Here is a 21,533-nt window from a genome sequence, read left to right as displayed (position 1 = left end):
TACAGTATATTTGAATCAGAATTTATTAACATTTTACAAAAAAAAGTCATAAAATGAAATGCAGATGCAGCCTGCTTACAGAAAACACATCACATACCCCACATGAACGTTATCATCATAAAAACAACACATACAGTATATCACAAAAAAAAAAAAATACTACATATTTACCGTAATTTACCCTAAAAATCCTCTAGCATTCAAAAAAATGTACAGACTGCCGAAAGAAGCTGTTTTGCAGCTTGGTGGTATGGGAAGTAATACACCCTCATCTGAGAAAGTGAAATCTGAAATAGAACCATGTTTTGTGAAATGTTTTGCATGTGTTGTGAGAGGAGGGTTTATGGTCTTTCATACTTTTCTTTTCCTCAAATGTATTTAGCCACATAGCAACTAAGAGGGGTGTGGGATCCCACCATCTTAGCTTTGGCTGTGTTGTGAAGGTACTGCAGGATGGATCTGTGGAAGTTAAGTAAGAGAAAAAAGAAGGGTCCTCTGCGATAGGGAAATCTGTTGGTTCTTTAAATATCCCTGTGATAATATTTCAAACGTCCTGAAGTTTCATGCAAGACCAGAACAGATGAAGAATGAACACCCTTTTCTGTGTTGAATCAGCAACATTGGTCTGGAACATTAGGATACATTTTTATAAACAGAAGATTATGTTCTGGTCTCTCTGTATTTGATACAGTTTGAAGATTTTAACCCAACATGTAGTATCTTCTGGCATTGTTCCGGACTTCCTGTGCTAAGGATAACTGTAGTGTCTTTAGAATTGATGGCGTTTTGATTCCTTTAGTCCCTTTCTTTCCACAACTTATATGGATATATTGTCTCATTGGGTCCCAAACCCTACTCCATAGATGCCATGGTTCCCATATACTACACTGATGACGGGCTAAAGCCTGAAACAACTGTATGCAGTTTGGTATAAATTGCTATTGTACATTAGGCTTTATTTGTACTATACACTAATGGTTCCAAATGTGCTTTTGGCCGTTTATAACTTGAAAGGATGTTGTGTCGACTCGATATCACTGTATGCCTTAACCGTTCTTGATAACTTCAGTGATGTAAAAATGTTCACTAAAGTGTATTACTGTCTTATGTAAAACTAATAAAAACGATTTAAACGCAAGGGAATGCTGTGGATGGCTCTGCCCACTCTTCTGAAATGAAGAATAATCTTTGCACTTTTAAGATATGTGTTAGAATGAGACATGTGAATTCCTTCTGTTTTAAGAAGGCTTTAATGTGCTATGCACTGATTAGCATTAGTGGCTTTTTATAAAATGTTGTCCCTACTTACTGTTACTTCAATGGTAGCAATCACTAAATGATCGTGGTCTGGACCTGGGCTGAGTGACAGTTCTATCTGAACAGTGATGATTTTCTGGTACATAAATTCCATTCACAGTGTGTGGCAGCTAAGGCACATGCCCTCTCTCTGCCTGGCTGTCCTGTATTCTCCAGCACAGTAAGTTTCCTCTCCTGGGTCTTCTGCCCTCACTGATTCAGTCATCCTCTGGTTGCTAGGACCACCCTGCATCCTAGCAACTAATTCATTCATTTATGTAAAACCTGTATCCCAAAAGAAAAAAACTTTTGCTATACCTACTTAAAAAGTGCTAGCAGGAGTTTGGCTTTAATTTGTTATTCAAGTCCATCTAAACATGCTAGTGCATTTCACACTATCCTGTCCTCAGACTGTCAAAGCTGCTGTCCAAAGGTGTCTCCGTTACTCCTCCTTCCAGAATGGAGACACTCTAATGCCCCGTACACACGGTCGGATTTTCTGACGGAAAATGTGTGATAGGACCTTGTTGTCGGAAATTCCGACCGTGTGTAGGCTCCATCACACATTTTCCATCGGATTTTCCGACACATAAAGGTTGAGAGTAGGATATAAAATTTTCCAACAACAAAATCCATTGTCGGAAATTCCGATCGTGTGTACACAAATCCGATGGACAAAGTGCCACGCATGCTCAGAATAAATAAAGAGATGAAAGCTATTGGCCACTGCCCCGTTTATAGTCCCGACGTACGTGTTTTACGTCACCGCGTTTAGAACGATCAGATTTTCCAACAACTTTGTGTGACCGTGTGTATGCAAGACAAGTTTGATCCAACATCCGTCGGAAAAAATCCTAGGATTTTGTTGTCGGAATGTCCGAACAAAGTCAGACCGTGTGTACGGGGCATAAGACAGGAAGTCTGTTACTGGCTGAATCAACAGGTAAAAAATAAAGAAAAAAGCCTTAAAGAGAAAATCAATGCAGCCACCACATTTAAGGACGTATGCAATGTATTCTATTTTTGTTTTTGGGTTTAATACCACTTTAAGTAATTTTCCCATAATAAACAGATCATTGATTGTTGCTATACCCTTTTGTGTGGATTCGTTATACAGATATTGACATTAAAAATCTGAAGAAAAAAAAAAACACACACACACTTGAATGTCCACAAGTCACATTGCTGGTAATGAAGAGGTCTGCTTAATGCTGACAAGTTTTTGAAGTGGGAGGGTTCTGAGGAGTAATCCAGCCGGAGAGCTGCGTATCTGGGACACACTGCAAAATACAAATATGTGTTATTCCAGAAGCAAACAGCAATGTCATAAGCATTCAGCTGTTCTGTGTAAACCAAAAGGATCTGTTCATAAAATCTGGAGAAAAAGGTGCGCCACAAAATTGAAGAACATTTTACTTATACTGACCAATCAGATTTCTTGCCCCATTTTGGCAGAGAACAAAAAATTTAATTCATTGGTCACTACAAGCAAGTACTTCATGTTTACAGAAATCCAGGAGACCCCAGACTGTAAAAAACATAGAAAAGAAATCAGGACATATAAAGCAATAATAGGCCAAGGTCTCCATTCCATTTATAGTTTTGTTACAAGGTTATGTTGCAACATTAACCTCCTAATAATCACTAAGACCCCTTTCACACTGGGGCGGTTTGCAGGCGGTATTGCGCTAAAAATACCGCCTGCAAACCGCCCCTTAAACAGCCTCCGCTGTTTGTTCATTGTGAAAGCCCGAGGGCTTTCACACTGAAGCGGTGCGCAGGCAGGGCGGTGAAAAAAGTCCTGCAAACTGCTTTTTTGGAGCGGTGAAGGAGCGGTGTATTCACCGGTATTCAGCCGAATACCGCTGCAAGAACGACGGTACAGCAGCGTTAAATATAGCGCTGTTGTACCGCCGACGCCCCCCCCACCCCAGTGTGAAAGGGGCCTAACAGATCTACAATGTAAAAAGCAAGGCCTTTACCCATTAGGCTGTAGACTTACATTTGCAAATAACTATAGTCCCATGCACAGTTCCATGCGTTTTCATATCCAAGTGGACTGAAACTTTGCTCTGCTATTTAAATGACATATTATTACATTAGGGTTTTGACCTTGACCACTCACCTGCATTCCTTGCACAAATACCTGCGCACATCCATCTCCAGCAGTTTGGGGGTGATGACTACTGGTTGTATTTCTGTATCAGTGTTTGTGGTTTTCCACTCCTTGGGCATGGATGGTGGGGCTTTCCCACAGCACAAAATACCATCCTGGTAATGAAGAACAAACTTGTACTCACACATGACAATCAAAAAGGCAAATATTACTATTACATAACAAAATAATTAGAATAGCTGTGCGCTGTCACCTAGTAGTGCAAACTAAATAAATGAAATAAAACAAAAATTGAAAATAGCTGCTGCTGTCACCTATGTGTTCCCACAAAAAAACAGAATCAGATATATAAATCTAACAGCGCTGCTAATGAATTAAGTGAAGAATATAACAATCATATTTAAACAGTGCATACAATTGAATAAAAGTCCAAATGTGACATAAAAGTAATGAATCTTCTTATTAAAGTGAAAAAATTGTGGGTAATAAATTTACGATTGTGCTTCACTGTGATGCCACACCACTTGTTAAGGTGCTCCCACCACCACGCTCACCTCCTTATAAGACCCTGCAAGAGGGTCTTATTTTAAATATGATTGTTATATTCTTCACTTATTAATTAATTAGCAGCGCTGTTACATTTATATATCTGTTACTATTATATACACCTTCTTAACTACACTAAACACAGTAGCAGGTATACCATGGTATCTAACAATGATAAAAATATTAACTTTTGGGGAGCATGACCTGCACATCTCTTTAATTCCTGAGCAAATAGATCACATGATTCACTCCTCCCATTGCGCATCTATTAGCAACAAATACCAGGAAATTCATTACAAACTACTGACAAGGTGGTACGGAACACCTGTGTTCCTGTCAGGGATCTCTCCTGGTACATAGGATAAGTGCAGGAGATGCACATTTTTTTGGGGCTGTCCCAAAATCCAGCATTTCTGATCGCAGGTGACCACCCATTTTCACAAGCTCACCGACATCATACCTATCCAGAAGTTCAATAAAAATATTAAGATCACTCCTTAGCCACATCCATAAACTGAAATTTGAACCAAAAAGAGAAAACCACTAAGTCAGACTTTAGAGGCAGACTGGACCATAGTATTTTTGTAAAAAAAATATATTTTATTTATACATAGAAAAAGAAGTTTACATATGCAAAGTAGCCAAAATTTCATTTAAAAACATGTAGACACATATATGTACAATCGACCAGCAACGGCTAGATACTTCCAAACTATAATTCATGTTACATGATCTCGGGTGAGTGAGCCCCTGTGCCTCAATGTGTTTCGCTGGTCTGCTTCCTCAGGACACACATAGGGGTAAGTAAAAAAAACAACAGGCCTCACTTGCCTGAATGTGAGTTCGCATGCATACAAAGTCTCCCTGGGCGGGCACCAGAGTGACAAGAATGGCCAAGCAATATATACTCCAAGTCATCTGATATAATCAGAGAATTGATATTGAAAAAAAGAGGCATTTACAAGGCACACATAAGTTGTATTGAACACAAAAACCTGCATAGAAGAAAGTATATGGGCATCAGCAAATACTGGCTGTGAGAGAAGCAGCAGCCAGATCATGATATCTTGATGTCAGTTGGAAAGCTTCAAGTGAAGGATCATTGCATATGAAATTGATTTATCGAGGATACACCGCACATGTCCCCAGACCTGCCAAGGCCATTCAGTGCAGCCGTATAACAACCTAGGGAGCTACCATTTCTTCTATGCAGTTTTTTTACTTCAATACAACTTATGTGTGCCTTGTAAATGCCTCTTTTTTCAATATCAATTCTCTGATTATCTTATGCGTGCCTTGTAAATGCCTCTTTTTTCAATATCAATTCTCTGATTATATCAGATGACTTTTTTTTTTTTTGAAAATCTTTTTATTGAGTATAAGACATACAAACAATTAACAACAATTAAACCTGCCACAGCATTGGGACTAGACCCACGCAGGAGTCAGTGCCAGCCGGCCATTGGGCTGCATCCAGCATTAATATCATACATCTGTAGCATGTCCGAAAGAAAAAAAAACAATAACAAACAAACCTAGTGCGGTATTGGCTCCTGCTCAATTAAGTATATCAGATGACTTTAAATATATATTGCTTGCCCATTCCTGTTACTTTGGTGCTCGCCCAGGGAGACTTTGTATGAATGCATACTCATATTCAGGCAAGTGAGGCATGTTGTTTTTTATACTTACCCCTATGTGTGTCCTGAGGAAGCAGACCAGCGAAACGTGTTGTCGCACAGGGGCTCACTCACCTGAGATCATGTAACGTGAATTAGAGTTTGGAAGTATCTAGCCGTTGCTGGCTGGCTAAATAATATATTATTTTTTTACAAATCTGCCTCTAAAGCCTATCCAGAAGTTCAGATGCAAAAAATCTCTCTGATCCTTTGAGAAAGTCCGGAGGGACGCAACACATCAGATGGGGCGGAGCAGTGACGTCATCACGCACAGTGGACCTGACCACCATCTTGGATTATGTTTTTATAGCCAGTATGAATGTTAGCCGATGTATGTATTTTATATGATATTTGTAAGTGCATTTTTAATATTTAATAGAAAATAATTAAATTGGTTCACATTATGGTGGCTTATTTTCATCCCTAGGGGCTCGTTACACCATACATGCATGAAAACTGATGGGGAAACTGCACAGATTTCACTTGCAGAGACATAAGTTGTGAGAGACTCACCTGGGAGAGAGGCTTCTGGAGGGGACTGAAGGCTAGCCTCTTGCCTATTGACTATAGGCCCTGGCATTTAAGGGAGTTACAAGCGTTTAGGAAGATGTTCTGTTACATAATGCAAAATGAAATTATTACATTTAGCAATTAAGGAAGCCATGATGGTCTCTGCCAACCTGAAATTCAGTAAACAGATGTATGTGAAAAGAAAGCTGATTAATGAGATCTGGAAAGCTCTGAGTCTTCTGTTGCCTACTGGTCTGAGAAGGGGAAGATCACTGTTTGTACTGTTAATTGTGCTAATGAACTCACTTATTGTCTGTCTGCTAGCAAACTATTGTGTGATGTGTAATGTACTTTGTTGTGACCTTGGGGCCGAGAAGTCTGGCCTAAGATGGGGATATCTGATCATGCATAACATTGTCCAGGTGGCTAGTTGTTTAATTAACTTCATGTTTATAGTATATGTTGGTTGTTGTTTAGCTATGGTCATTATATTCCTCTGTACAGTTTGTATTTTTAGAGAAATCTAATCAGGAGGGGAATGTCCTCCTGTAGGGTATAAAGTATCTGTCTGAGTTTCAATAAAAGTCATTCCTTTGATTTTTACCTCACATCTTGTCTGTGTACAATGTTTGGGGTAAAAAGGGCTGGTATTAGCTCTCGATCTGCTCAGAATTTAGAGGACAGGAGGCGCTGTGTGGCGTACAAAAGCACCTAGTCGGGGGGGCACAAGCGGTTCCGTCACATGAGTTTACATCAGTTTCCCTCAACGTTGACATCAGTTTCCATGCCTGTCAGTTATGTGCCCTGTTCACATCAATGTTGATGCCATGTCAGTTTTTTTCCTTTGCAGAAAACTGCATAGACATTGGAGATTTCTGAGCAGAAAAAAATCTGCACGTTGTAATGTGAGCAGGGCACCTAGAGAACCACTGTTTTTTTTTTGAGCCCTTGCAGAACGTGTGCAGAAAAAGTGATGTCTCTGCACCATGGTGTGAACCATGCCTAAATGTCGGAACACAGAGATCACTTGGAGAAATTATGAATGCAAGGAGCCTAAAAAGGAAATCTGGAGAGCTTCCCTTTTTAAACCCAAGAGCTGTTTGACCTTCTGTTGTATGATAAGTGGGGTCCACCATTTAAGATGAGGGCACACCTGTTGTGCATGGTGGTGGTCGTGATCTGCACTTTGCATGAAATGATTATTACAAGACACTATGAAGACTGCTATTTTATGAACACAAAGGACTTCATATATTACATTGTATAGATTAAAGCGGGGGTCCACCTATCTATCGTTTTTTTTTTTTTTTGAGTTCATTCACAAACTTTTCTTCTCAGCATTACATACTCACATATTGTGTGTAATATGTCCGCCTGTGTCAGATTTCATCAGAAAGAATAACTTATATTAATCACAGCAGGCGGTTTCCATCTTCATTGTGGGCATTTGAAGCCCACAAGCATTTATTTCCTGGATGTGGTGAATGCTGTGCTCCCAGCATTCACCGCTCGTTCCCGCACATGCTCAGTGGCATCCTGGGAAGCCTGAGACTAGCTCCCAGGAGTCTGGGAGAGGCTAGAAACACGCCTACTCCCACGGGAGGAGAACCAGGAAGTGCAAAGAAGAATAGAAAAATAAAAGGTAATTACAGCGATTTAAATTTTTTTAAACGGCATTTCAGCATCTAGGCAAGGAAGAGAATACATACAGATATTGTTCAAAATTTGGGTGGAACCCCGCTTTAATTACACATATTTCTAAATAATTTTTGGATACTTTATTATTTGCAATACACTATTGTATATTTTATGATTTCAGATATTGTTGAGTGGGCAGAAACACAGTGTATGCTTACGCATGTGTTTTTTACATGCGTTATGGTGGTGGTGCATCTTTTTTTTTTATATTTTGATTGTTGCACTATATTGTGGATAGTAACACATTATGTATTAACACATGTATTTTATATGCATTGTGGTATACGGGCACTTTTTGATTTCTAATCTGAGAGCTGCACTATATTGTTTGGTATTTTCTGTTTTGTGATGCAATAACGCATTTTAGTGATAGCAACTCATATCACCTTATCACATTTTGAGTGGATTATTATTTAGTAGTGTAGGGTGCATACAGTCATCTTCTCAAAAAATCTTTATTGATTTACAGTACCTTCCTAATGCAACCTGCATCCAATGTTTCTGGAAACAATCCACACATCCCTTGCTCACACATTGGTTTACAAGGGTAAATGATGAATAACATATGAAAGATTATATGTTGCAAGACCATGTCTTGTATAATTTAATTAAGAATTTAAATAAAAAAAGATAAACTTTGTTGTTGTTACCTGGTCAAGGGGTGGGAACCTACTCCTCTGAAAAGGTCTATAATGTGGCAGAATTTGCGAATGACCCTTCTGCATCGATGATCTATAAATAAAAATATAAACTGTTTGATGGATCATTAAAATCAGGTAATTCATTTAAAATTCACATAGAGTGCAGATCCAGTAATTAGAGATGGGTCAGACTTATGCCGCGCACACACAAGCGGACTTTCCGGCATACTTGGTCCGGCAGGCCAGAGTCCGCCGGACAATCAGACTCTGTGTAGGCTCTGGCGGACTTTTCCGGCTGACTTTTTTCCAAAAGTCCGCCGCACCTAGATTTGAAACATGTTTTAAATCTTTCCGTCGGACTCAGTTTCTGACGGAAAGTCCGCTCGTCTGTGTGCTGGTCCGACGGAAAGCCCGCTCGTCTGTATGCTGGTCCAACGGACCAGATACGACGCAAGGCCAGGGTATTGCATATTGCGGCGAGAATGGGGCATACCAGGCCCTTAGGTCTGGTATGGATTTTAAAGGGAACCCCCTACGCCGAAAAAACGTCCTGGGGTCCCCCCTAAAATCCATACCAGACCCCAATCCGAGCACGCAGCCCGGCCGGTCAGGAAAGGGGGTGGGGACGAGCGAGCGCCCCCCCCCCTGAACCATACCAGACCGCATGCCCTCAACATGGGGGGTGGGTGCTTTGGGGGGAGGGGGGCCCCCCTCCCCCAAAGCACCTTGTCCCCATGTTGATGAGGACAAGGGCCTCTTCCCGACAACCCTGGCCATTGGTTGTCAGGGTCTGCGGGCGGGGTGCTTATCGGAATCCGGGAGCCCCCTATAATAAGAGGGCCCCCAGATCCCGGCCCCCCACCCTATGTGAATGAGTATGGGGTACATGGTACCCCTACCCATTCACCTAAGGAAAAAGTGTCAATAATAAAACACACTACACAGGTTTTTAAAATAATTTATTAAACAGCTCCGGGGGGTCTTCCTCCGGCTTCGGGGATCTTCCTCCTACTTTGGGGGTCTTCTTCCGGCTTCGGGGGTCCCTCCGGTTCCTCTTCTCCCGGCGTCCGGTTGGTTCTCCGCTCTCTCTGGCCTCTTCTCCCGGTGTTCCAGTTCTTCTGCCGGCTCCTCCGCTGTCTTCATGCCGCTCTTTTGCCAGCGGAGGTCCGGACTTCTGGGCTTCTTGTCTTCTTCCCTCTTCTCTTCCCCAGATGTTGACACGACGCTCCCTTGGGCTGGACTGCTCTCTGAGCGCTCCGTTGTGACTTATATAGGCGGAGACCCCGACCCCTTATGCCGTCACAGTCCCTGGGCATGCTGGGACTGTGACGTTTTAGGGGGCATGGTCAGCATCACCCGGTGACCACGCCCCCTAAAACGTCACAGTCCCAGCATGCCCAGGGACTGTGACGTCATAAGGGGGTGGGGTCTCCGCCTATATAAGTCACAGCAGAGCGCTCAGAGAGCAGTCCAGCCGGACAGACCGTTGTGTCAACATCTGGAGAAGAGAAGAGGGAAGAAGACAAGAAGCCCAGAAGTCTGGACCTCCGCTGGCAAAAGAGCGGCATGAAGACAGCGGAGGAGTCGGCAGAAGAACTGGAACACCGGGAGAAGAGGCCAGAGAGAGCGGAGAAGAACCAACCGGACGCCGGGAGAAGAGGAACCGGAGGGACCCCGGAAGCCGGAGGAAGACCCCCGAAGCCGGAGGAAGACCCCCCTGGAGCTGTTTAATAAATTATATTAAAAACCTGTGTAGTGTGTTTTATTATTGACACTTTTTCCCTAGGTAAATAGTAGGGGTACCATGTACCCCATACTCATTCACATAGGGTGGGGGGCCGGGATCTGGGGGCCCTCTTATTATAGGGGGCTCCCGGATTCCGATAAGCCCCCCGCCCGCAGACCCCGACAACCAACGGCCAGGGTTGTCGGGAAGAGGCCCTTGTCCTCATCAACATGGGGACAAGGTGCTTTGGGGGGGGCCCTGCGGGGCCCCCCTCCCCCAAACACCCACCCCCCATGTTGAGGGCATGCGGCCTGGTACGATTCAGGAGGGGGGGGGCGCTCGCTCGTCCCCACCCCCTTTCCTGACCGGCCGGGCTGCGTGCTCGGATCGGGGTCTGGTATGGATTTTAGGGGGGGACCCCACGCCGTTTTTTCGGCGTAGGGGCTTCCCTTTATAATCCATACCAGACCTAAGGGCCTGGTATGACCCGCGACGGGGCTCGCAAGGTGTCAATCTCGCCGATAAAAGCGGCAAGATTGACTTCCTTTTCTAGTCCCGTCGTACCTGAGTCACGTTCAAAACGAACGGACTTGTCCGTGTGTGGGCAAGTCCGTTCATTCTGAAAGTCCGCCGTAGCTCCGGCGAAAGTCCGTCGGAAAGACGGGCGGACTTAGCCCGCCGGAAAGTCCGGTCGTGTGTGGGCAAGTCCGTCCGTTTTTAAGTCCGGCGCACCTGGCGGACAAAGTCCGTCGGAAAGTCTGCCGGACCAAGTATGCCAGAAAGTCCAATCGTGTGTACTTGGCATTGCATTCACTTCAGTACAGGAATTCCAGACATTTAAACGCTATTGAATAAAACTTTGAGGCTTTTTTAATAAACATTGAAAGAATGATGGTTATTCTTGTATTCCTGATCATTGATAATAATATTTATTAATAAAACTATAATGGTTTCAATACAGTATAAAAAAGTCCCCCTTCCCTGAATGTTTCATTACTTTTTGCAACACTCCATACCACACAGAACATTTTTAAATAATTAATTATGAACATGTTATAAATTGTTGTAATCAGGGGCGGACTGACCATTCGGGTACTCGGGCACTGCCCGAGGGCCCCATGCCACTAAGGGGCCCCATCAGGGTTGTCAGCCTCAATAAAACCAGGGACAGTATGTAAAAATCTGTGTTTTTTTTTAAATCCCAAGATTATAGCTGCCCCGCCTCTTCAGTACCTTTTCAGTGTGTGTATGTGTATTCTGTGTGTGTATACTGTGTGTGTATATTGTGTGTCTGTGTGTATATACTGTATGTGTGTGTGTGTGTGTGTGTGTATACTGTGTGGCCCCATAATCTCCTATTGCCCGGGGGCCCCATAAACTTCTCCTATTGCCCGGGGGCCCCATAATCTCCTATTGCCAGGGGGCCCCATGAGTTGTCAGTCCACCCCTGGTTGTAATCTAATATTTCAGCATAACTTTCTTTTACCTTCCAGACCATGACAGAACAGGTTTTATCAGAAAAATCCCACTGTCCTCCTGAACTCCTTGTAAGATCTGGTGGAGGGATATAGACAGATTCAGCTTCTCCTCTTGACTCTGCTCTCTCTTTTTTTTCCAGCGGAGGAAAACCTACAACATGTATACCAAACATATATCACAGATCTGGAGCGCAGTGGCCACCAAACAGAAAAGCACAGAATTGGAGCACAGTGGTCATCAAACAGCAAAGCACAGAATTGGAACACAATGGTCACCAAACAGTTAGCACAGAATTGGAGCAAAATTGTCACCAAACAGTATAGCACAGAACTGGAGCAAAATGGTCACCAAACAGTATAGCACAGAATTGGAGCACAGTGGTCTTCAAACAGCAAATCACAGAACTGGAGCACAGAGGCCAGAAAACAGTAAAAGCACAAAATTGGAGCAAAATGGTCATCAAAAGTACAGCAGAGTATTACCACACAGATGGTCATCACCACAAAGTTCTGATTTTAGCAGGTTTGTAATATATTTCCTTAGTCCAGAAAGGGGCACAAAATGTCAAATGTGGGCATGAGCAAAATAAAGGTGATCATTGAGCTGATCTGGGGTGATGGCTAGACAACAATACCAGTTCTAAATAATGAGTGTAATCATCGAGCAATGATAAGTGCTAATCTCAGAACTATGTATCAGCCTGACAGTTCTGTTTTTGAGGTTGACTAAGTTAAAGGTTCAGGGAAGGTCTCAGGCGGCTTCACACTGATCTACTGCACTTTAGCCGCAGCGCAGTATACCCATGTTTTTTTGTGCGGATTAGCTGTGCTTTCCTATTACATCCCATGGTTTGGGTGCATTTTCTGCATGCAAGGTTTTTGGTGTGCATTCAGAAAGTGCACCAGAGCCACAGAACATAAGAGAAGACAATGGAACAGTGAAACAAACACACACATGAACTGTGGGTAGGTACGTTACATTTTGGCCAAAGCGCAGTGGATCAGTGTGAAACTCCCCTAAGAGATAAAATTGGGGTGGTATAGGATTAATAGTTTAAGTTGGAAATCATTTTCAGAATTAAGAGATTTATGGTTAAGAGTTCATATTCAAAGTTAGGTTAGGGGTTAGTGTGTTAACGGGTGTGTACTGTATCCTAACAATGAGCTTTCCTATTTGGTTCCTTTTAGTTTGTTAAAATACCATTGATCCCACCAGAAATGTTTTCAACAAACTTTCTATGCGCGCTGCCTGTGCTATAACCTTAGCAGCTAAATTGTCCCCATCTATTTCTGTAGAATACAGAATCCCGTCGCTTTATAAAGAAAAGGAAAGGCAGAGGTTTACATAGCCCTATCCTAAAGTGACAATGCTACTTCTCCATAGATACAGTGCACTGAGTACATTTTGTCATTATAGGACAGGAAGTATGTCGCTGGCGGAATCATATGGTGAAAATAAAGGGAAAAAAGCCTGAAAAATAATTAAACAACTGCTGCCACTCCATGATATGGTAAGCTACAATATATTACATTTTCGGTTTTGAGTTTAGATATACTTTAAGTGATAGGTTAAAACATTGCTCCAGGATATTAGCAACTCCCCTTTCCAACCCCTCCCTGCCTCTAACTAACTGCTGGTATGAAAAAAAATTAGGCGGCAGGGGCCAGGTGAACCCATGGAGGTGGTGAGGGGACCTGTGTCCAAAAAAGATAAAAACCAAGGTCCCCAGGGTAGAAATTAGCTTGGCTTATACAGGAAACTTTGACTTTAATCCATTAGACTGCCGGATGGTTTAGAAATAGATGTCTGGAGTCAAGACGGAGATGTAAAGTAATTTATGCACAATGCACTTTTTAAATTACATTTTTTCCTATAGTTGGGCTTTAAGGAATAATTTTCTAAGATAGGTTAAGTGTTAAAGTTAGAGGGTGCTATGGTAACAATAAATCCAAGATGTAAATGGGGCATGGGCACTTAGTGTTGAAACTTCCAAATGTCCTAAACCAGATTCCCAGCACCAAAAATATAACATAGTCTTGTTATGGGTGCCATTAACAACATAATGCAGATATAACAGTTGAAATATTTACTTTATAACTCAATTCCAGCCTAAACATTTTTTGTAGTTTTTGATAAAGGTCAAAACATCTATAAAGCTGTTTGTATCATTACCTTTTGTCCAGATCAGCGGTTGCCAACCAGTGGTCCGAGAATATTTTGGTGGTCCGCAGGGGCTCTGCCACAAATCAACACTGTGGTGGATGTTGTTCTCAATGCAAGCTGACACTTAATGCTGTCAGCACGCATTGATACCCGATGCCTCCCCTGTAGTTACGGCTCCTGTGAACTCAGAGGGAGGTGCCGGGAGTAGTGCAGAGAGCAGGAGGTGAGGAAGAAGGGGACTTCCAATGGCAGCACTGATCATACACTGTGGGAGGGAGCACAGAGCTTGAGCACGTGGCTGGATTAAGAGGTGAGATCCAATTATGAGTCTGTGTAAGGCAGCAGTGTAATACAGAATGCAGGGGCAGGGGGCAGAGAGCCAGAGTAATGTATGTATAAGGCAGCAGTGTGATTCGGGGGGAGGGGGCAGAGAGCCAGATCATTGTGTGTATAAGGCAGGTAAAATTCATGTTAGTGGTCTGCGGGATTCAAAATTGTAAGTTTAGTGGTCCGTGAGGTCCGAAAGGTTGGCGACCACTTGTCCAGATGATACCAGGACAAGACATGAGAGAGTATGGGTGTCACAGGGACAGTTAGACACATTAAGCAAAACAATTAAAAATTTGCTGATATATAAGAAGTCATGAAAGTTTGGTGAGCCTTTTATTTATATATAGTGTTGAGATTCTAGGAAGGCGCTATGTCTATTGCTATGTGAGTGTAATATTACTTGAGTTAGATATTTTGGATCTTATACATACTACACTATGAAGATATTTGTTTTTTAATGCCAGTCCGAGCTGAGGGGTATTCAAGATAATCTGGGACTGCATTTGAAGTAAGAGAGGAGAGGAGTGGGAAAAAAATGTGTAACCCTACTTATACTGGACCAATAGGCCCTGACTGAGAGGGAAAGTTCTGATGTCCTGCTAAATACATTCATTTGTGAAAAGCGTTTTATGACTCACTTATGCCATGTACACACGACCGGACTTTTCGGCATCAAAGGTCCGACGGAACAAATCCGTCGGACATTCCGATCGTGTGTGGGCTTCATCAGACCTTTTCTGTCGAAAAATCTGACGGACCTTAGAAATAGAACATTTCAAATCTTTCCGACGGACTCGATTCCTATTGAAAAAAACGTTCGTCTGTATGCTAGTCCGACGGACCAAAAACGACGCAAGGGCAGCTATTGGCTACTGGCTATTGAACTTCCTTCTCTAGTCCGATTGTACGTCATCACGTTCGAAACGATCAGACTTTGGTGGGATCGTTTGTAGGCAAGTCCGTTTCATCGGAACTCCATCGGAACTCCGTCGAAAAGTCCTTCGGATTTCAGTCCGACGAGAAGTCCGCTCGTGTGTACGCGGCATAAGTTATAAGGGGTCATGGGAATCCAGCCAGCCTTTCATTTATTTATACTACACAGAGCACAAAGGTGGAAATATAGTTGTGAAGTTGAACTCAGACTTAAAAGACTTTTAATCACCAATGATATTTCTGTGTATTGTTTTTATGGGAATTAATATTGTACTTTACACATTTTTGGCACTGTATTCACGATGTTTATATTTGATATAGAGCTGGTATATACAGTATACAATTTTGTTTTTACTTCTATTGATGCCTCTGTCCCTGTCAGTAATATGCCATTACTTCCTGTCCTTGTGACACCTGGACAACCCGAAAGTGATAATAAATCTCCCCAGTGGGAGCACAGATAGCAATAAAAATATGATAGCGTGCCAAAAAGTATAAAATAAAAGAAAAAAAAAGTTAGTTGAAGTTGAACTTTAATATCTGAGAGCAAGCTAAGCAATCCTACCTGGTGTTTCAGTACTTTTATCTTGGACAAGGCAGGTATGATGTGTGGTCTCATAAGACACTGTCTTTGTAAGTGGTTCTCAGCTGTGTTCCAGGAAATATATTGCACATATCCTGAAGCTAGGGAACGCAGCCGCTCCTGGCGCAGTCTACGGTACTCTGACATTGCTCTAATGGCCTCCTGTAAAAAATAGAGTTGAGCACAATGGATTTCATACATTATGCATGCCACACCTTGACAAACTCACCTGGTATACATGAAGTGGTATCTTGCCCTGGTCACTTGACCGCTGCAATACTCGTCTGTTGTGCTCTTCATCAAGATGGGTAAATATTGAAGCTTGAAGTGTACTGGCTGAGTTGCACTGGCGTTGTACCGGTGGTGGAATTCTGCTCTATGCACAAAAATGAAAAGATTTAGTAAATTAATACATTTGTGTAGCATCTAAAGCTAGAAAATAGAGCCATGCTTCTCAAAAACAGATTTTAGCATTGCTATTTTATTTATCATGCTTTTTAATGTATTATATTATTCTAATACTAAATCAAGGAACCATGCAAAGATACTTAAACACCAACATTTCTTTCTAGTAGGCTTTGCCACTGGAAGTCTGAAAGTCTGAGTTTCTGTCTTATGTTCTTACACATACATAATACTGTGAATTCTGAAACTCCAGTTGTCTACTGATTGATCTAAATCTATATGGACAGCACTAGCCACCACAGAGATCATATCAGTTTTGGTTATACACAGAACTTCAGCTACACAAAATTATAGTATACAACATCATTGCCTACCAGCATCGCAAGTATGCTTTTCAGCCATAAAGGTCTAAATTTAGGGAATTATGAGACTTGTATGAGCATCTTAGAGTCACCCTTTCAACCAGGGTTCCTTGAGGTTTCTTCAGGGGGTGCCTTGGCAAAATGCCTAAAAATGTATCAAAAATTGTATACGAGCCAGCAGGTGGTTCAAGCCTGCCTTTTAGTTACACAAAGCCACAGGTTTTCATTATGCACCATTACGACTTTCTAGACACTGGCATCCTAACAACCAATTACATCATCAGTTAATAAGGATGCTTTCTGTTCCTCCACAGCATCTTTGTTTGACCCACCTGTGCCCCTCTCCCTCAGCACTGGGGTAACATTAGCTGACTGATGGGGAAAAATTGAGGGAGAAGAGAAACAGTGGAATACTAGTCAGTACCAGTGTGCAAAAGTGTATTTTTTTTGCAAGAATAAATCTCCTCTAACATTGGTGTCCTACGTGTGGATGTTGCTGCATTGTGTAAAGCTATTAGAATAGTTTTTTACATTTTAGAATGGGGTGCCTTGAGACTGTCCATCATTTTAAAGGGTGCCTTGAGACTGTCTATAATTTTAAAGGGTGCCTCGACTGAAAAATGGTTGAGAAACACTGCTTTAGGCAAATTGATAAATACAGAGTTTTAATGCATAAATATTTACAGTTTTATTGGCAAATTATTTGTAATTTTGCACAGCAAGTTTTGCGATTAATGCACTTCTGCCACACTGCACAGTCAGACAGGTGACACATCTGGTTCAGCACTGCAGCTTCTAATGTCACAGATACACCTTCAGTTTGTTCACTGGACAAGGAATCAATATACTTTTCTCTGCCTAATCAGCAGGAAGAAGATCATAAACACTCTAATGCCCCGTACACACGGTCGGATTTTCCGATGGAAAATGTCAGATCGGAGCGTGTTGTCGGAAATTCCGACCGTGTGTGGGCTCCATCGGACATTTTCCATCGGATGTTCCGACACACAAAGTTGGAGAGCAGGAGATAAAATTTTCCGACAACAAAATCCGTTGTCGGAAATTCCGATCGTGTGTACACAAATCCGACGGACAAAGTGCCACGCATGCTCAGAATAAATAAAGAGATGAAAGCTATTGGCCACTGCCCCGTTTATAGTCCCGACGTACATGTTTTACGTCACCGCGTTTAGAACGATCGGATTTTCCGACAACTTTGTGTGACCGTGTGTATGCAAGACAAGTTTGAGCCAACATCCGTCGGAAAAAAATCCTAGGATTTTGTTGTCGGAATGTCCGAACAAAGTCCGACCGTGTGTACGCCCTATAAGGCTGAACCGGTAATAGTACTGCTGAACCAGGCGGAAGTAGGGTGAGCTTCCTGTCTATGCAATATGCCAGAAGTCTGAAAACCACTCTGGGCTCTTTTCATGTTTCTCCGGTGTTGCCGTGGATGACTTTCTAAGCGTACTGTAGGAGAAGTCTGCAGACAGGGGGCTCAAATGACTGAAGAGGTCAGCATCCAAAAGAGTGACTATACTGAGAGCATCCAAGAGCATCCAAAATGAGATCCAAAAGAGTGACTATACTGAATGTAGATTCCAATGATTTCTCATGAAGACTAATATTTGTCTCTGATCTCACATCAGTGCTGCTTGATTTAAAATACCTACCTGTCTCCTTTGTATGAAAGATGTGCCTAAGAGGGTACAAATATAAGCCACGGGGTAAACCGCGGAAAGTGCATTACAGAGGAGGATCACAATCTTAGCTATAACATTTTGGTATTGTATCCATTTTTAAGACTATTTGTTGCATCAATATATGAGAAACCAAGGAGGTAAATCATTTTCACTTGCTGCCTATATTTAGTATGGATTGTGACTCTTATAACACCAAAAGTAAGCCAAGATGTATGTAGTGCAGTGTATACTATAATTTTTTCTATATCTTTATGTAAGAGTTTGCTATACACTTTTAAGGCTCACTCTCGTGGGCAATAGGGTCTACCACCCATATGAAAAGTGATCTGCTATGGCCACCATGTTAATTTGGAGGTGCGCACTGCGCAGTGAGGGGATGGTTAAAATGTAGATTAAGTGTATGAGCTAAATCATACATATGCTGTTAATGTTTTTCTCAGCACTGAAATTTTCCAGTGTAAATCACAAGATTGGCTTATGCTAAAAAAAAAGCTTTTGGCTTTTATATTTATCTACAATGCATCACTGACAATTTGCAAGCAATTTCTAATTTGCTTACTTACTGGATTACCTATGGAGTGTTGGTCACCAGCTTCTGTGTTTCTTACCAGCAAACGGCTAAAAGTTTTGGAAGAGAATAACAGACTCTTTTACATATACATGAGTGCATAAAAAAATAAAATAAATGTACCGTATATATTTGAGTATAAGCCGAGATTTTCAGCCCTTTTTTTGGGGCTGAAAGTGCCCCCCTCGGCTTATACTCGAGTCATCGCCGTCTGTCTGCATGATCAGCGTGTCATGCAGACAGACGGCGGCCATTCCACTGTTCAAAAGCCGCGCCTCCTCGTCTATGATAGCCAGAACACTCCATTTCCCAGCATTCAGCGTTCAGCCTATCATGGACACCCTCTTATCCTCGTCCATGGTATGAGGATGAGAGGAAGTCCGTGATAGGCTGACCGCTGAATGCTGGGAAATGGAGTGTTCTGCTTATTATAGACGAGTAGCAGACAAGGCTTTTGAACAGTGGATTGGCTGCCGAATGTTATCACACGCTGATTGGTGGATGCAGAGCGGCACACGGAGGATGCAGATCGCCACAGGGACACATGCACAGGACACAGGTAGGTGACACATGCACAGGACACAGGTAGGTGACACATGCACAGGACACATGCACAGGACACAGGTAGGTGACACATGCACAGGACACATGCACAGGACACAGGTAGGTGACACATGCACTGAACACAGGTAGGTGACACATCCATAGGACACAGGTAGGTGACACATGCACAGGACACAGGTAGGCTGCACAGGACACATGCACAGGGCACAGGGACACATGCACAGGACACAGGGAGGCATGCAGCTGCAGATGGGCATTGTTGAGGCTTTTTTTCCACTTACAGTAGGTGCTGCATTTCTCACCCTCGGCTTATACTCGGGTCAATACGTTTTTCCCATTTTTTGGTAAATTAGGGGCTTTGGCTTATATTCGGATCGACCTATACTCGAGTATATACGGTATTTGCTATTCTATTATTTTATGTGGAAGTTTAGTCAGAAATCAAGTCCTGCTAGATTACTTCTGGCTGGCCCCTGTTGAAGGTATATCCATGTAAAACATTAAAAATAAATGCCTATACTGTTTAAAACCCAGTAATACACTGTCTCACCTGCTCTGCACATGCTCATTTGCTCTCCACATGCTCATCTGCTCTCCATTTTTAGGCAGTGCCATATTTGTAGAGGCTGATCTGCTGACAGCCTTAAAGTGGTTGTACACCCTGTACAACCACTTTTACCTACAGGTAAGCCTATATTAAGGCTTACCTGTAGGTGCGTGAAATATCTCCTAAACCTCCACAGTTTAGGAGATATTTACTAAAAAGACGATCGCCGATGTTATCGGCGCATGCGCCCTTTAGAAAGAGCACATCATGCCAATTCCATTAGGGGTCATGCCGTGACTGGCAGCTCCCGCGCGCATGCGACAGTTTGTCAGGTAAGTGATGCATAGTAGCCCATTATGCTTTATCTTTGCAGGGAAATAAAGAGGAAGTAAAACCCACCAGGGTTTACTTCCTCTTTAAAGCAGAATTAAACCCATCTATCCTTTACAGTCAAAGAAGCTGCTTCTGTTTGGTCTTCAACTGCTATAGTGCTGCACATGTGATCAGTTATGACACCAGTCATTTGATGGTTTGACAGCAAATGTGACAGTTCAAATAAAAAAGTGAATATCTGCACTGTGAAAAAGAAATCAAAAATATATGAGACTGCTAGCACAATCAGGTAGTATAACCAACCAGTATATATATATATATATATATATATATATATGCAAATAAAGTGTAGCGCCAACAACAGGTACAATAAAATCATTCAATAAAGTCCTTGAAATAAAAATAAAAAGTCCAGAAACGGCTGTGGTAATTACTAAGACAGTGAAACTGATCAAATCACCTGTGCAAAATAATGGAAGGCCTGAAAACATGACCTTTTGGGGGTACTTGAGGACTGGAGTTGAGAAACATTGGTATATAGGACACCCCTCGGGTGTAAATGCAGCGGCCCGTATCAAGTAGCTCCTTCTGACACACTCCAGCTAGGGCAAACAAAGCTCACCACGAGCCAAGAAAGATCTCCTATAGTGTAGTATTTTATTAATGTCTAAATAAAAACATCATGGTGCATGTAAAGTGAGATAAATTTGCATAGGAAGCCGCTTCTAACCTGGGATCGAGCAGCAGCCTGATCTCTGCACCAGAAACTCCACTCTGACACCTTTCATCCAATAGGATGTTATCAAGGGGTCCTCTAGTGGTGACGTCAGCCATCTTTAAGTAGCCTTGCCCAGCCCTCCCAATCACAGGTGTGGATTGGTACTACTATAATGCCGAAACCGGAAGTTCTAAAATGGCATATTTGCTTAGCCCCCGAAGTAGCTGTTCAGCTATTTTTGAGTAGGTCTAAACATAGTAAATCAGTCATATACATTATAGGTAAGTAAAAAGGTCATATGAAGGATAATAAATAGCAAAATTACTAAAAATGTAATGCAAATTACCTATCCATCACAATATAACTGATGATCTTCTAAAACTGTTTTAGAATAACCCTGTGAATGGGTATCCACAGACAAGTATAACAATCAATTTATCATCATAAAACAATGATACATAAACATAGCTATTAAAATATCAACAGTAAAAATACTGTGACACCTGAAAATGAATAGCTAGAAAATGACATACTGGTGAGTGAATAACACTTAATTAAATCTGAAATTACATCTTAAAGTGGAGTTCCACCCACTTTTACAACTCTTCAGCATCCCTCACTAAACTGTGCACT

At 42.1% G+C, this 21,533-nt stretch overlaps 1 protein-coding gene across 1 annotated transcript in view; it reads right to left on the bottom strand.

Annotated features, from left to right (window-relative positions):
* LOC141131560 (uncharacterized) overlaps nucleotides 1–21,533 on the bottom strand; it is an 81,700-nt gene continuing 60,167 nt past the window's right edge. Inside the window, exons 17-23 of the mRNA XM_073618965.1 lie at nucleotides 18,734–18,788; nucleotides 15,930–16,076; nucleotides 15,683–15,862; nucleotides 11,699–11,841; nucleotides 8,496–8,577; nucleotides 3,422–3,567; nucleotides 1–2,576 (exon numbers count right to left, since the gene is read on the bottom strand). Of these exons, the coding sequence (XP_073475066.1) occupies nucleotides 2,474–2,576; nucleotides 3,422–3,567; nucleotides 8,496–8,577; nucleotides 11,699–11,841; nucleotides 15,683–15,862; nucleotides 15,930–16,076; nucleotides 18,734–18,788 (856 nt within the window). The 3' untranslated portion in view covers nucleotides 1–2,473. The remainder of the gene's footprint in view (nucleotides 2,577–3,421; nucleotides 3,568–8,495; nucleotides 8,578–11,698; nucleotides 11,842–15,682; nucleotides 15,863–15,929; nucleotides 16,077–18,733; nucleotides 18,789–21,533) is intronic.

Source organism: Aquarana catesbeiana, linkage group LG03, assembly GCF_042186555.1.
Source record: "Aquarana catesbeiana isolate 2022-GZ linkage group LG03, ASM4218655v1, whole genome shotgun sequence".
Lineage (NCBI taxonomy): Eukaryota > Metazoa > Chordata > Amphibia > Anura > Ranidae > Aquarana > Aquarana catesbeiana.
Note: the sequence above shows the minus strand (reverse complement) of the source record. Positions and strands in the feature narration are given on the sequence as shown.